Source organism: Arctopsyche grandis, chromosome 5, assembly GCF_051622035.1.
Source record: "Arctopsyche grandis isolate Sample6627 chromosome 5, ASM5162203v2, whole genome shotgun sequence".
Lineage (NCBI taxonomy): Eukaryota > Metazoa > Arthropoda > Insecta > Trichoptera > Hydropsychidae > Arctopsyche > Arctopsyche grandis.
The window spans coordinates 24,864,853-24,882,423 of NC_135359.1; the positions used below are offsets into that span (position 1 = coordinate 24,864,853).

The 17,571-nt window shown below is 32.3% G+C and overlaps 1 protein-coding gene across 2 annotated transcripts; it reads right to left on the reverse strand.

Annotated features, from left to right (window-relative positions):
- Positions 1–11,421: 11,421 nt before the first annotated feature.
- Positions 11,422–17,571, reverse strand: LOC143912170 (uncharacterized). 2 transcript variants are annotated; one of them, XM_077431402.1, is made up of 8 exons: positions 17,352–17,571; positions 16,412–17,277; positions 16,162–16,335; positions 15,956–16,012; positions 12,999–14,260; positions 12,862–12,925; positions 12,703–12,764; positions 11,422–11,554 (listed from the first exon to the last, which is right to left on the reverse strand). In XM_077431402.1, the coding sequence occupies exons 1-8, from the start codon at positions 17,522–17,524 to the stop codon at positions 11,429–11,431; spliced, it is 2,784 nt and encodes a 927-aa protein (XP_077287528.1). In that variant the 5' UTR covers positions 17,525–17,571; the 3' UTR covers positions 11,422–11,428. The 2 variants fall into 2 exon arrangements, with proteins under 2 accessions (XP_077287528.1, XP_077287529.1); XM_077431403.1 differs by lacking the exon at positions 15,956–16,012.

A 17,571-nucleotide genomic window follows, 5' to 3' on the forward strand; every position in this document is an offset into this window, starting at 1 on the left:
TAAATTAAAATATATTTAATTTTATGACACACACACGCAAAATCATCCAAGGTCGAACAAGATTAAATAAATTTCAGTTAACGCGGTGATAATGAAGACGGAGGTGATCAGATAAAGAAAATAATTTAAAGGCGATAATATCAAAAGCTCACAGAAAGTTGTAAAATACATAATTTCGAGAATATTTGCCGTGTCGTATGATATGTGAGCAATCGAGCCAGTCGCCGCACTACCTGTTTTCCACGATTTCGAAAGAATTTAAATCCATACTTTTGAAATGAAAATTAAAGAAGAAAAAAAAATTTAAAAAAAAAACACCATTCGTTCCCACGAAAGCTTTCGACTCGACTGTGTGCATTATGTGAATGTCTTTTTAACGGTGCAGTTGTTAATTTTATCAGTTTCAAAGTATAAAGTGTAATTTTTAGTGCTTGTGATTTACCTGTAAAATTACAAAACGAACCTCAATATGTACGCATGTACTGCCAAATATAATAATAACACACAATATTATTATACATATATAAATACACGACTACCGTACAATGAATGATTATTCGTACGAGATTCTGCGGTCTATCGACGGCCAATACCTCGAATGATTTATTGATAATGTACGGACTTGGAACAAAAAATAAAAACGAATAATAAAACAACAAAAAAAATACACTTCGTGATTTCCCCGTCATGTAGTACGTGATGCAACTTATCTCGCAATATTACAGACTGAGATGAGGTACATAAAACCGTATCAATTTATTGATCCCCCAAGTAATACGATCCAGAACAATGTTGCCTTCGGCCAGGATCGTATCTTTATCTATATATACAAAGTAGACAATGTTGACCATGCCGTATTGATTTTATAGAACCGATTCGAAGATCACGTTATCCACTTTAAAGAGATCGCTGTTGTTTATTTTCGTACAATAATAATTTTTTTTTATCATTGTTGACTATTTTAATTTCGTGTACCAACCGTGTACATACATACATATGTATGTATAAATATACGAAATCGATAATGAAGCGTTCAATAAAAGACAACGAATTTATACGTGCGCCGTTAAATAGCATACGTGAGTATCCACATGGACAAGAATAACTATAAATTTTACATGTGAAATTAAAATAATATCCCAATTTGAATAATTTGAAATGAGTCATGCTGTTTTCCGTTTTTAAAAAATTGATAATTTACTGAAGGTTTCTGCGTGTTTAATATCAACGCACGAGCGTCTATTAAAATCGTATAATTCCCCATAAAGTATCAATCGCCTGTAAAATGCGTGCAAAAATTCAATTGTTCCTTATCGAAATCCGTAAAGCGACGTAAATTTAACAAATAGACTATAAATTCCACACACTAAAAGCGATATTTCATTTATTCAAGCGATTAATATTTTTTTTCCAATTAAAAAAAACTAGTTTTACGCACTAGTGTAAAATAACATTTATTTTTACAAAAAAAAAAGTCGATTCAATTAGTCAAATAAAATAAAAAAACATGATTATAATTTAATCGCATCAACACTACGATGGATTTGTGCTTTTATTACGGACGAGTGCGACTTGTGTTTGGTTATACACAACAATGTTAAATACAAAGCGACTCAATTATTACATCATTAATTTTCTAATTAGCTTAACCAAACAATGACATAATTGCCTGCTGATTATTAAGTACATATACAGTAATATAAATATGACGTTGAATGAACTTCCTCTCGTTTCATTTTCATTATGATATGAAATTGAGTGTTTTACAACACACACACGCGCAAAATTGATTTTACCCGTCAAACAAACCGGTGTTGACTGTTATTTCAATCATACATACATAACGATTTCTTTACCCTTACAAATCATTTAACGGTAAATATGTTATAATATAAAATCCTCACATATTCATAAATTCATAGACAGTGTTTTTTTTTAATAAAAACGAGTATTGAGTGTCGAAGATTTGACCGGCACACTTAAAAATATACATATACATATCGGGCAAAAATTCAATTGTCACTACAAAGGTACATAGATTTTGATACATTTGATACATGTCACGTTGGAAAAATATGCACTCATTCAAGTGCCATAATCATGTCATACAATGACGCAACGATTGTGAGGAAACGACCGCATTGTCAATGACAAAAAAAAAGTAGACGTTTGAATGAGTCGGAAAAATGAGGCGGATGTGTCCAACAAAAGCCGCAACATCCGTAATAACCAATTATTGCATTTTCGTTGTTGTAGTTGGAAACCTTTATTCAACGTCCAGATACATATTATACACATGTGTGTATTTACATACGTACACAGCCGTTAATTTAAACGTGCATACACAATGATGAAGCGCAGCAGAGTTGTCCATGCGAAGGCAATATGTCTATGAGTCATTGCGATGGACCATTGTGAGCATGGTCCAGTTTGTCTCTGTTCAAGGCTAGGAAAACATTGGAAAAATTCAACACGACACAAGAGAAGAAAATTCGACCGCCGTGAATATAAATCATGCACTATGAATGCAACGTACATATGTACATATGTAAATAAAAAACAAACTGAACGCTTTTCTTACAATGAAAAAAAAATGCTTCATCAATATGAATATGAAAATTCATTTCATAATTGTTCTTTGGTCAAATTTAGAATAATATAATTAAAAAATTATACGAAATTTGATCTACTTTAAAATGAAATACATTTAATTAATGTTTTAATATAAATCAAATGTTACAATTTAAAACAGTCTTGAAATCACTTCAAAAATTGATGCATTTTAAGCTCAATTTTTTTTTGTGATACGAGATCATATATTAGTAATACAGAATACGGAAAATTTGATGAGTAATTTATTATAACAAATTCTAAGAACCTTTAAATCAATTTTTTTGGCAACATTTCAACATTCCATCCATTCTAAAAAGTCAATGAAAAAGTGACACACTCAGTGTGCAAATTAATTGAATTGACAAAAGAAAAAAAGAAAATTACCTTTTAAATATATTTAAATTTTACAAAGTGTGTATCTTATGCAAAACTTACGATGCACACATTAAACCATTCCAGCATAATTGATTGATCGTAAAATAAATAAAATACGCTTTTCATTACGCATTGTGTGTTTTGTTACGTTTTTGATATATGTATATATGTACAGTGCATACATGTACCTGGAAAATGGGAAAACTCGCGAAAATTTTTCCGAAACCTCACACTAGGGCGCTTTCCTTTGCCTTCGGCCTGAAAAACCCGGGTGCGTCATTGACTTTACGCCTCGGAGGAGCATGCGTCAAAACACTCGGTAGGGAAAAAGTTGGAAAAGTTTCACGTGGTTTTCGTGAGTGGTGTACGCGGTGGTGCACGTGTCGTGATTGCGTCTGCATCCGAGATGCGTCTGGCTCGGCTGCCCGGCCGGCACTGTCGCAGCATCCCAACGGATCGCTAGACGCACAGGTAAAACACCTGACCAACAGGGGTACCCACTATTGGTGCTCGAGATGACCAATTCGATTGAGCTTGATTTCAACGATTATAATAGCCTTCTGGAACAAGCCTGTAATGTAGACACATTGTAAGCTGCCCATAAAGCTCCTTTTTCCACAAGAACTAGAGTGAAAGGATTCATATACATATGTACCTATATGTACATACATACATAGAGCATTTCAGAACGAAATTATACGAAACTATAATGAAACATAATAATTAGTGGACCTCGTAAATTTTCACACACCGGGGAGATTTACTAGATGCAACTATTTATTCCACATCCAAAATTACGGGGTCTACGTGACGATACAGAATGTTAAACGACAGAAAACGCAAATATCGGAAGGCAAAGATCGAAAATCGAAAGATTTTAAGTCGAAAGATCAAAAAAAAATGGTGCATGGTATACGGTACATACTCACTTAATTTGCGCGAGCAGGATACAACAGGAACAAGAGGAACACGCTTTTCCTCCCGTATTATGCGCGCGCACAATAATACGGGAGGAAAAGCCTGTTCCTCTTGTTCCTGTTGTATCCTGTTCGCGCAAATTAAGTATGTACCGTTTACCATGCACCATTTTTTTTTTTGATCTTTCGACTTAAGATCTTTCGATTTTCGATCTTTGCCTTCCGATATTTGCGTTTTCTGTCATTTGACATTCTGTCTCGTCACGGAGACCGAAAATTATGCCACAAATTTTAACAAAAATTCAACGTTACCCTGATCATAAACTGGGAAATGACAATTTGATCTATTTAATATTAAACAAAATTTTAAAAAAATGTTACATAATAATTGATTATATAATAAGGAATAGAGATAAACATGGTTTTTATACTAGAAATAAGGACAAACTAGTTGTAAGTACATAGAGTAAGAAAAAATATGACAGCTGGGGGTGTTTTTCACAGGGGTGTGCTCGTGTATAATGCCCTCCCTGAGTGCATCAGGTCTGCTAAGACCGTGGATGCATTCTTGCGAGGTGCGAAGAGACACCTCTGTGACGGACAGTACATACATATATATGTAAGTTAATTATAAATTTTAGAGTTAAGTATTTTTAAATTAGCTTCATAGCTAAGATTATATATAAATAAATTCTCATTTCTCTAATATGTACATAAAAAGGCTAAATGGATTTTATTTTATTGTTTTCATTTCATTTATTTACTCACTTCGGGTATCTTTATTGTTTAAAACTCTTTTTTTTCTATTCCTATACTAATAATATTGTTTTTTATTACTGTTCTATTGTATTATGGTTTAATGGTCCTTGCGGCCGTATATGTATAAATAAATAAATAAAAATAATTTTATGGTGTTAGCATTGGCAATATTATAAAAAAAATCAAATCAATTACTGTCTACACATTAAAGTAAGGGTAGCATTATTCAAATTCTCATTGGATTATTACGCACATTGCGATCGCCCAAAAGACAATTTTTGGCATGAAAATCGAGAGTGCCGAATATTTGGCACTCGAGTTATCGTTAGTATGATGGACTTTTCGGCTGCCAAATGTTCCGTTATAGAGATTTTAGTGACTTTTGGGCAAGCGCTTTGTGAGCAATAATCACCGAACCATATCCGATTAAATATACCCAATATTTAATATTTAATTGTCATAGCTCATTATCATTACACGCGGCATTTCTATGAATTAATACCACCAAAAATAACCATTCTAAACTCAAAAAAAAAATATCCTAAAAATACTACAATCACGTAGATAGTCGTAGATATTTCAAAAAAATCAACCAATTCCCACGATTCTATGGGAATCGTGGGAACATGAGAGAGTGAGAGAAAGAGTATCCACTGTTTAAGTGCATTCGTGGGTGAAATATAGAAACCCCGGATTAGTCGAACGGGACTCAGTAATTGCCCGAACAAAGGATACGGTGGAGTTGTCACAGAACAATAGACTCACCACGGTATACCTTAGGTGTCTAAACAATAGATACATAAATGGATCAGGGAAGCTTTGGTGGGCAACTTGCCCTTTATAAGGAGGTACACACGGTAGATCAGATTATTCTGGAGTGAGCGGTGGTTATATATAAATGCTGTGAAGCGACTTTGGCTTTTCATTTGGATCCTTAACCCACCCCTACGCAACAATACCTAACCATAGTAATACACTTGTGAAATTAGTGATAACAATAAGAGGTCTATACCCTTTAGATATAAACACAATTTGATTTAGATCGATGACTTTGGATAGTCTTTAGTTAGAATAATATCATCATTTACCATCCACTACTGGATGAAGTACTCCCCAACACGTTTCCATCCGTCTCTGTTTTGGGCCACTCTCATCCATCTCATTCCACACATTTTTCTGATTTCATCCACCAATCTCCCCTGCGGCCAATCTTGCACTCTTTTACATTCTGTCGAGTAACATTCGAGCACTTCTTTCATCCATATATCGTCCGTCATTCCAGCTGCGTGACCCACCAATTGAATAATATATGTATATCGATGGCTTGTTGCACAGATATTGTATGTCCATTTTTGAATTTGTATCGAATTTTAAGTTTGTGGATGCTGGAATAATTCAAGTTTTTCTTTTCTATGTGATTTATGTGGTATAAATAAATTACATTGAAAGGAAAAACCTGAATTATTTCAACATCTACATACTTAGAATTCGATACAAATTCAAAAATATACATACATACAATATCATTTATGTATATCATATATGCATTATAAACGTTGTTATATCATTGTTGAAACGGTTCTCGGAAAAAAAAATTGGCTAAAAATCCTTCCTACCTACTATGTCACCACTATTTGAAATTTGATGGATGTACAATAAAAATGTATGTACAATTTATAGATGTCTCGTTAATTTGCGAGTTTTTTCAGTGTCTCGCAATTCAACGACTTATAATAAAAAAATGCTGCATTTGTATTTGTAATTGGCCAGGAAGGCGAATTGGGATTTACCTGTAAGGCCTTCCTGGTATATATGTAAAATAAAAAAAAAATGTATTATGAACATTTATATGAATTGTAAATAGGTTTTTGAGCTTTTTTTCTATTATGCTTATACACCAACAATTGATTACCGGAATTGTAAACAAATGATTACCGGATCAGTATGTAGCTGTTAGAATAAATCTAAGATATATTGTGAACATTGCAATAAATAGTGTTTTCACAACTTCAAATGCCGACTATTTCCTCTACAAACTTCTTATTGCAATATAGCTAGCTAAAAGTGAACCTTCAGTAGTTGAAATAATTTAATATAAAAGTTTAAATCATTTTTTTTACTTTTCTAATAAAAAAAGTCGAATTTTATCATGATCACAAAACGTCTATTGATGCTTCGTATATACATATTTATGTATGTATGTAGATAATGTAAAAAATATCGAAGAATGGGTCTCCGATTGAAAACGATACAGTTTACAGTTTACATTCATTACATATATTATTATACATTTAACATTTATTAATTGAAACTTTCAGCTTTTAATATTAATACTTTATATTTAAGTTGAAATTGTTATTTAAATTATTTTCTTAACGGATAAAATGTTAGTTTTTAAATGTAGTACATGTTGCAAAAAAAGCTTAATTAAGTACACGTATTTAGTGAATATAGTGGAGAGAGTTAAGAAATTGAAAAGGTAATAGGCGGGTCACGTACATAGCTAGAAGAATAGACGAAAGAAGTGCTGGAATGGTACCCAATAGAATGTAAAAGGGTGAAATGGAGAATGTGGGCGGATGAAATTAGAAAAACATGTGTGGGGTGATGGATGTGATGGATGAGAGTTGCGCAAAGAAAAGACCAATAGAAGTGTGTTGGAGAGGCCTTCATCCAGCAGTGGATGTTGGCCTCTCCACTGCTGGATGGCTGTAAATACTGATGATGACACGTATTTAAGCGTTCTTAAATAGTATTGCTGTTATATAAAACAAATATTATGAGTTGAATGTTTCAAGTCTGAATGCATAATAAGTTATGTGAAAACCACTTACACATCCAAATTTGTATTAAAGTGACTTTTGACTGACACTTTTTATAATTTGATCTGATTTTAAGTCGAACGATATTCAGAGACGCTTCCATTTTTTCCAAGTCGTATAAATAGAGTGAGGAATTAATTCAATTTGTTCTTCGAAGAAAAAAAAACATATGAATATTTAAATAAAATAAAAGAAGTGTGAAGTAATTATTATAAATACACACACACACCTTTTTCGAACGTTTTTCAACGCAAAAAATAATTTAACGTGTGATTTGTGAATTTTTCGATACATCGTAAAATGGTCGTAAACGACTAAAAAAAAACCTATAAATGCGCCGATAAATTAAAAGGGTAGAATGTAAATACTAGTTTTTAATACTGGTTTTAAGATTTTAAAATTAAATACGATTTGTAAAATTAGAAAACTCGTTCGATAAGAAATTTTACGAACGCATAAATTAAAGCGAGTCGTAAAAATATATCCTATATTTTATTACATATGTGCATACATACATATGTACATAACATGAGCGCTCCTGTACCAACGTTTTGACTCCTGCACGATCAAGTTAACCAGAGATTTTTAAACGGGTATCTTGATATGAATGGTAAAAAAAAAACAATTAGCGACAGAAAATGTTTTATGACATTTAAATCCATTCGGGTAGTCATTTCATATATGTAAATACGACACGCTTAATCTTTCTACGGCACAATGCTAACTTCAAATGTGTGCCACAAAATCATCTTGATATATTATACATATAATACATACATTCGAATTTATAATCTGACGAGTAAAAGTGAAAACTACATCATATGTATTACTTAATTATGCGCATTTTTTTTAAAATAAAATCAATTAGAATCGTGATTCATCAATTTATTAGGGGGAGATGGATAGTATTATTTTATGCATTTGATTTTGATTTTTAAATGCTTTTTATCATTACGAAAATATGTTCACAATACATCTTATATCTATTTTAATAGCTACTGATCTACTGATCATTTTCTATTTTACAAGTTAATTTAATTTGGTTAGTAATCATAGTATTATATTATTCTAATGTTAATCTACAGCATAATAGGAAAAAGAGCTCAAAATTTACCTATTTACTTAAATTTTATGCATAATTAGTGTTGTACCCGATGAAGTATCGTCGCATGGGTGTTGGCATGTTAAGTTATTAAATAAATAAAAAATTAAAAGAAATGTGTCGGTCCTGTGTTCGATCCGCACGCGGTCGAACTATATTTAATTGTTTAATATGAAAAAAAAACAGACCTACCTATCTACATATAAACAATATAAAACACCAATAGAAAAATTAATTAATTTTCAATAAATGACGCTAAATGCTCAGACTAATTTCCCCTAGAGGAAACATTGGTTGTAGTCTATACAGAAGTTTTTTTATATCAAAATTATATTCGTTTGTATGTATGCATACATTGTATGTGATTATATTCCTATATTTTGTTAGCAGTGACGTACATATGTATGTCGAATCGAAACGATTATTATAGTACGGCGAGCGTTATCGCTGATACGCACACAGACACACAGAATAGCGATATTACATACATACTATTGTTGTACCCGATGACATATCATTGCATGGGTGTCGGCATATTCAGTTATAAAATAAAAAAAAATAAAAAAAATGTGTCGTCAGTCATGTGTTTGATCCCCGAGCGGTCCAAATTTTTTCAAAATCCTTTTAAATATATTTAATTTAATATTTACATATACTTAATTGTTTAATATGAAAAAATGGTAAAAACTACCTACCTACCAACATATAAACAATATAAAACACTAATAGAAAAATTAAGTAATTGTATAAATAGATGGCGGTAAATTTTCTGCCAAGAGGAAACATTGGTCGCAAATAGTATATATATAGAAGATTTTTCTTTTGTTATTGAATTCGTATATACGTTTTGGCAGTGATTAACTGTGACGTACATACATATGTATGTATATCGAATCGACAAGACTATTATAGTACGGCGAACGTTATCTCAGACTGACAGACAGAATAGCGATATTACATATAAATATATATATATATATATATATATATATATATATATATATATATATATATATATATATATATATATATATATATATATATATATGTATATATGGACTCTTTTCGTGTGTGGACTCTTTTCATGATGATGATAGCTATGTAAATATTTATCAATGCATTTTTATTTATATTATTTGTTTGTTTAAATCCTTGAAAATAAATTACTATCAAAAAGACACAACCATTTAGCACGTATAAAAATACTTGAAAAATAATATTTAAATTCATGACCTTCGTTAATTACATTATATACATTTTCAAAATGTTATTCGTCTTGCTAGATTATAAAAATTTAATTTAATAAAAGTATTTAACCTTTCATATTTTTTCGAATAATTCAATAAATTCAAACGATTTTTAATAAAATATTCATTGAAAAATTAATTGAAAATTTCTTCGTGTTTTTCATTTTTACATCGCATATTTTTCTTCAACGCACGCAAATGAACATTAAAACACTTAAATCGCCATAAAAATTAAAATAAACACGAACAAATAAAACACTCGATATGAATCATCGTAAAAGACTTGTATTTTGTGTGGAAATGTTAATATTTAATCTTATAGAAAATATAAAGATGGATAGATAGCCGATTTGAAAATATACCGCAATAAAAATTCAGAAGTAATTCTTAACCAATGATGTGGAAAATAAATGTCATCCGATTCAAATCTTGGATCCGCTTCGAAGCCTACAACGCCTACGTTGAAAAATTAAATAATTTTATGTTAATTGAAGATTTTTTTTAAATAACGATTGGTTTGCCTTTCAATTAACTTTTGACATTGTCGTTTATTATTTGAAACAAAATAGATTGGACTAAACAGTTTCGATTGAAATTTGCAGAATATCATCATCAATTTTAGCAGATGCATATACATATTACAGTGCAGTTTCGCATGCAATAAAAATGCCAATTAATGTTCGTGAAAGAATACCCAAGTTAGTATGTACATAGAAACGGAAGTTGGGGCGGATAAGGGACGGTCGCTTCGATTTTGATCCACCCTGTGTTATTGTCGAAATGTTCTCGTAACTTTTCCGTCTATTATAATCGCTAATGATGCCATGTAGAGCGCAGAATGCCGGCAGACAGAAAACAAAAGGATTTTTCGGTTCGCCTGCCGACATTCCGTTGTTCACGTTAATGAGGCAAAAACTTTGGCAGACTTTCGTTGAATTTTGTCAGAAAAGGGAACAAATAAAATAAAACATGCTGCATTGTTACCGTTTTCATATTATTTCATCCATATACATACAATATACACCCACACACTCACCGTTGAACAAGGTTGTCTGCTCCCCAAAGTTACTATTGATATCGAAAGACTTCTTTTTTACGCCGTTCGAAGCCGGCATTTGATACTTCAGTGCCTGAGGAAAAATTTTGCTACAAAACTGCGAAAGTTTTACATGTAATCTGCTTTATTTATATATTTTCAGAGTTGTTTTATTCAATAGTTTTAATGAAAGGTATTTTTTCCATTGCTTTACAGTCAATCTTTGTATGTAGCTTCGTTGAAAGTAACGAGCATTGAATTTCGACGTTAATAAGATTGAACATTTGCATCAAAGGATGTAGTCGAATTGTAAAGATATCATTATGCAGAAATGGAATGAAAAGGATCTATTAGAAATACATATAATAAAAGAAGCGTTTCAGAATAAATAGGAAATTTTTCATTTTATTTAAAAATGTCAACTAATTAGCGTACACATTGTAGCAATACATTTTGTTGATTATTATAAAATGTAAATGCATATAATACACACAAATATTTATATATTATATATAATATCATATTTATATAATTATATATGTATGTATAATATCATTTCACTTTTTCAAGAGGGGAGCTAATTTTATTTTATTGTTTTGCGAATCTGTATTTATAGTGATTCCCATTTCATTGAGGAATTGATTACTAACTGGTTCCTGCAGCGACATAGAAGCGATAATTTCCTGCGAAATCATAAAAATCATTTAGGTTATTTTAAAGACCTTATTGAGATTAAAAATTAAAAATATACATATAGCCAGCATTAAAATATATGTACATATATGTAGCTGATAGAAAATTAAAATATACATATAGGCAGAGAAATGTTATATTAATAGAAGTGGCTTTAGGCGTCATATTGTTGTCAAGTGACGATTGTCCACAGACAATCCTAAATAATTTTAGCATCAGTCGTATTTGATGCTTGGTGCTCGACGTATGTATGTCTGATAAAAACTTCTCTGTTTGTTTATATTACTCGCAAGATGGGCAAGCATCGGTAAAAAATTCACAATGCATTAAAAAACACACAATAAACAACATGGGATACATTTTTATAAGTAAATTGATCCGATTGTATTCCGTGCGTCGTAGCGTATTTATAGATGTACCGCGTATTATTGACAGCAATTAATTATTCGTAAGGGCCCTTCTATTATTATTACATTTCTCTGCATATAGGTGAGTGGTTACATTGATGCTAACCACCGAGAGGTTCTCGGGTTTAAGCCCTGGGTTGACCTCAATTAAAAAGAATTTATTTCGAATACTTCTGCAGTGCTGTTGGTCGGACTTGGATATTTGTGATCCAAGTCAATCGTTTTCTATTAAATTTTGCCAATTTATCTAATTTTTTAGTATTGAAACGGTTCCTCATCAAAATTGACAAAACCATCCTACCCACTATTTGTAACTATTATTTGAATACTAGTGTTGTGCCCGTTAATAATCGGGTGGTTTTTGACCTGATGAAAATTTCAGGGTGTATTATAAGTAAAAACTACCTACCTACCACATATATACACAATATAAAACACCAATAGAAAAATTAATTAATTAATTTTCAATAGATGGCGCTAAACGGTCATGAGACTATTTTCCAAGAGGAAATATTGGTAGCAAACAGTATATACATATACAGGTTTTTTCCTGATTGGCGAGCGTTATCGCAGACACACATAATAGCGCTATTATATATAAATGATTTCAAATTTATATATAATTTATACAAATTTAATACTATATGTGTCACTCAGGAGCAATTCGTAATAGCATCATGGGAAAATATAAATATTCTTTAAATTAAAAAATAAATACATATAATACAAACCTGATTTTCCGGACAATTTTCACACAAATTTCTCACAGCTAAAATAACCCACTGCATTATCACTGTATTGTAAATTAAGAAAAATAAGCAAACACATTTAAATGGAAAATGTAAACATTAAATATGTCTAAAAATAAAAACTATATAATTAAAGGATACATGGATTTCTTTTATCAATGTTACAGCAATCGAGTAAAAGAGGTATAAGTTCCAGTTCTCTGACCTAAAATGATATAAAAACTCTTAATAAAATGTTTACATATTATATAATGTAATTTATCTAACAAAATGTTAACCTTCCGTTTGTTAATTTGATTTTTCCAACACAAATTTCCCACGGTTCTGATAAGAGTCGCTTTGAACCCGAAAGCAACATGTTGTTCGACGCTCTCTACCACGGATGCCAATTTCTTAGGACCTGTATGTTCAAAGTTGCCCAATTTCGACCTCTGGTTACTTTCAGGAGAGTCTATTTTAACATTAGGAATTTTCATTTGAATTTTGGGTTTCGGGTTGGGAAAACTAGGTTGGATATTTTCAGCGTTAGGAATAGAAGATATCGGTGGTGTGGGAAGTGATTGTTGTATACTGGTTTGATGTTCAAGTTTTGGGTGACTGATTTGGACATGAGGTTCTTTAGGCAGTTCTACACTCTCAGATCTGACGGCTTTATCTGAGGATATGCCTAGAATTTTTTGCAACTGTTCGCTCAAATCAAACTCTGACGAAAGACCTTGGGCCTTTTTAACAGGCGCTGGCTCAGCTTTCGGTTGCACAACTTCAACACTTTGCGGAGGATTTGGTTGCTCTACTGTCACGTTTTGAGGATCGATAGGATTTTGATTTGGGGATACCGATTGTGGAATATTTGCTGTCATTTCTCTGAGGACAACTTCTGATGCTTCGATTGCAGGTTCGACGCTCTGTTGCCTACTCATCATCGGCTGAATTGGTTCTTTATTCAAAATAACTGTGTTTATTATATTTTGTACAGTGGTGCTGTCTTTTCTGATTTGTGGAACATTCACATCAACACTAACTTTCCTGCTGATTTCGCTGTGCTTTTGCTCAACTTTGCCCCCCTCTTCTGGAGAATCTGTTATCAGGGGCGGTTCCATGTCATCGGAAGAATTATGCTCCAGAGTTACATTATCCAATGATTCGTTCGATTGCATGCTGGACTGATTGACATTTTGGTCAGTTAGAGTATCATTTAAATCAGGTATGATATTTTTCGCAAAGGCAACTTTTATAAAGTTTTCATCAATTTTACACGCATCAGATGGTTTTCTCTCGGAAGCACTTTGCTTTGGGAATGGTATACTGGAAAACTTTTCAGCTGGTACGGTAACTGAATTGGGAACAGTAGAATCAGGCACTTTCGTTTCAGAATATGACTGTGGAGCCACAGTTTCAACAGTTCCGGATTGCTCCTTGTCAGTATAAGACAATTGTTCATTACATTCATAATACTGTTCACTGCTTTCAGATTCAGTACATTCTGATATTGTTTCATTGCATTGTAGCATATCCGTAGAATCGCATTTTTTCACAGAATCTTAAACATTTAAAAACTCTATTAAAATATGTACAATACGAAATTAAAATAATAGCAAAACAAACGGGATGAACTCAAAAGAATAACATGCATTTTGACTTTATTATACGAAATGAAATGTATTCCGTTAATATAATATGTATCCATATTATACTTTTGTGCTCTTAAAAGCAAAACAATAATAATTATTTACACATAGAAATATAAGAAAATACATACATACAACTGTACCTATAATTATTAAAAATATTATCTACCATAAAAATAAATCCACTGTAATGTGATATAGACAATTACTCAACACTGCACAAAAAAAACATTTTTGGATGAGCATGCAAAAAATAAATTGTCCAACATGATCTATACACATATTATGCAAAATAGAGGCTGATTTTTTTATCAATGTAAAATAGTAATAAGAAAAAAATGCCAATAAATAAACAGTGTACTCTCGATTATCCATGCTTGAAATAAATTCGATTTTTTTTTAATTTCAACAAAAGCGCTTGCTTTGTCAAAAGAAGTCTACTCCTGGACACAAATCATCTAAAGAGCTGTAGGAATATAGCACAACTTGTACTATCTCAAATCGAGGTCGATGATCTCATTTATTTTTCCTTAAAACCTTAAAGCCGACCTTGCCTGAAATATCTTCATTCACACAAGGGCAAATACACAATTCGACTTGCTTTACATAAACAACCTGGAGCCCAAAGGAACCCCTGAGAGCATGATCTCATCATGCAGCTAGGCACCAAACAACTTGAAACCCGAATGAATCTTCGAAAACATGATCTCACCAGCCACGCTATTGCACAAACTACTAGGATATAAACCATCGCACCAGCCCCAGACGCCAGTGGGTCTCTGGAGTTCAGCCTTTTCACTCCTCTGAAGTCGAGCAACTATCTCTTTTGCCGTACATAGAGTAGTTAACCGTTTTTCTATAGGCCGGGACACTGGTCAACACACCTCCCTGCCTAAAGAGCGTATTACAATCATATGTGGTGGAAATACTTCAGGAACTCATAAAATGAATAGCAAAATCTTGGTCGAAAGTAAAACCAATAGCAGGGGTTTGAAACCAAAGAATATTCCTAGCATGGAAATAGATTTATCGAATAGTGAAGAGATCGAGGAAAGGTGAAGTGATATGTATATGTATTTGAAATATGCAGATTAATGGAAAATTCAAAATTCTTTGGAAATGTTGATCAGGAAAACATCGAGGAGTGGTTTGATCGCAATTCAAATGAACCGGGTTTTGAATGCATTAGTGATGCAGATATCGTTTCTAATGTCAATATCAAAAATTGATCGTTCAGATTATACGTGTACTCCTCAGCATTAGCCCAGATAATCATAATCGAGAGTACACTGTAATATGAAATCAAGGAAAACTTTTCAGTCTACAAAGAATATTCGTAAACGTAAATAAAATAACAGAAAAATTGATTTAAATATTTAAACAAAATGAAATAAATTAAAGGAAACTCAGGTTTCTTGATTTTTTTTTAAAACAGAATTCACATGATCTAACTACAAAAATTTATGCTGAAATATATGTAGATCGATAGTGACATTTTTAAATATACACATGTATTATACACATATAAAAATTATAAAGATAAACGTTTTTGCTTTTATATGAATACGTGGTTTTGATTTTGGAAATTCGAAAAACAAATATTTTACTTTTACTTCCCAGAATGTGCCTGTGAGTTGTCAATAGATTGTGCTTCAAGGGTGTGCCTCAGAAAATAAAATATGTATTGGTAAGTGTTAGGCAAATATGTTTACAACAATGTTCGCTTCATAAGGAAAGTGTCATCATACAAAGTAGGATGAGTTTTTTACTTGATAGCATAAATATTAAATTATAATTAGTTATATAATAATACCTTGTGAACCAGTACTTCCTTTATCGTTGTGATTTTGAGAATTCCCGTCGTCGGAATTCAGAGTATCAGACGTATTTTCCGGGACAGTCTTTCCAGCTGCATTGTATAATTTATGAATTCCAGTGAAGAAGTTATTTTCTTGTTTTCCCAACTTATGAATGCTTCGAAGCAAGACTATAAAAGCGTTATGATTTTATTATAATATGAATATGCATATCAATAATAAATAATTGTTGCGAAGGTTACTTACAAGCACAGTTTATAAATAGAGACACATCGCTTTGCAAACAATCCATATATGCATCCATACTGGAAGCTGTAGCAACTATATCCAACAAGAACACAACTTCTTGAGGTTCAATTGTGTTAACATATTTATCTACTGTCTTCAAAATACAGTCAGATTTGACTTTGAATTCGTGAGCTATGAATTTGATAAAATTAACCGAGACGTTGATATCTTGAGTTTCGATACACATCAATATATCATAAGCTAAATTTAAAATTAGTATTTTAGTATCCGGCTCTAATCTGCTGTACAACTTTTCGATGTAACTGTTTTCAACGCCGATCAAATACTCTATAATCAAATGGGGAAACTCTGAATTCCCATCCGTGTACATATAAGCTAATGCATTCAACAGCAAAACATCATCAGGCAACACATTTGGTTGACCCAATAGTATATTATATACAATCATTGCAGCGCAAGACGCGATTTTTTCATTTTGTCCGATTAGAGCGTTGAGAATATTCGTTCCGAACCTTTCCCATATTATGGTTTGATTAAAGGGATTGTTTACGACTAGATTTCCGAGCGTCTGTGTCAAGGCTACCATACACGAGTCGAAATTCTTTACATCGTCCTCGTTCATCGTCTCAACGCTCAAGTGTTGATATTCATCGAAAATGGCCAGCATATCCTCCAGTATTCTAAGATCTTTACATATGTACGTTTGAATTTTCATTCCATACGCAGCACAGCTTCGTATCAGTCTCAAGCATTGTTCGGCGACGGCCAACACTTCTGAATCATACGGTCTCTGAACAAGGTCCCTTCTCATGATGTGTAAGATTTGCGCAATGAATCTCAGAGTGTATTCAGACGCTTTCTTCCTGAAAACCAATTATATGTATGTGTGAATATGTGACGAAGGGTTATTTAATGCTGCATATATGTATATACGAACGGTCTAAGTCTCCCTGTATCAGGGTCTCGGTTGAGGCATGCCTCGTCCCTCAGTAAGTCGGCTAAATGTTTCAGCTCTCGTAACTCCAACTTATTATTTACAAGAGCTGCATCGAGAAGTACTTCTTCGCCAAACCAAGAAGACTTGTCGCGAGACATTGCCTCAAAATTCATATGTATATATCCAAATAAACCCGACCACAACTGCCGGCTGACAGCGT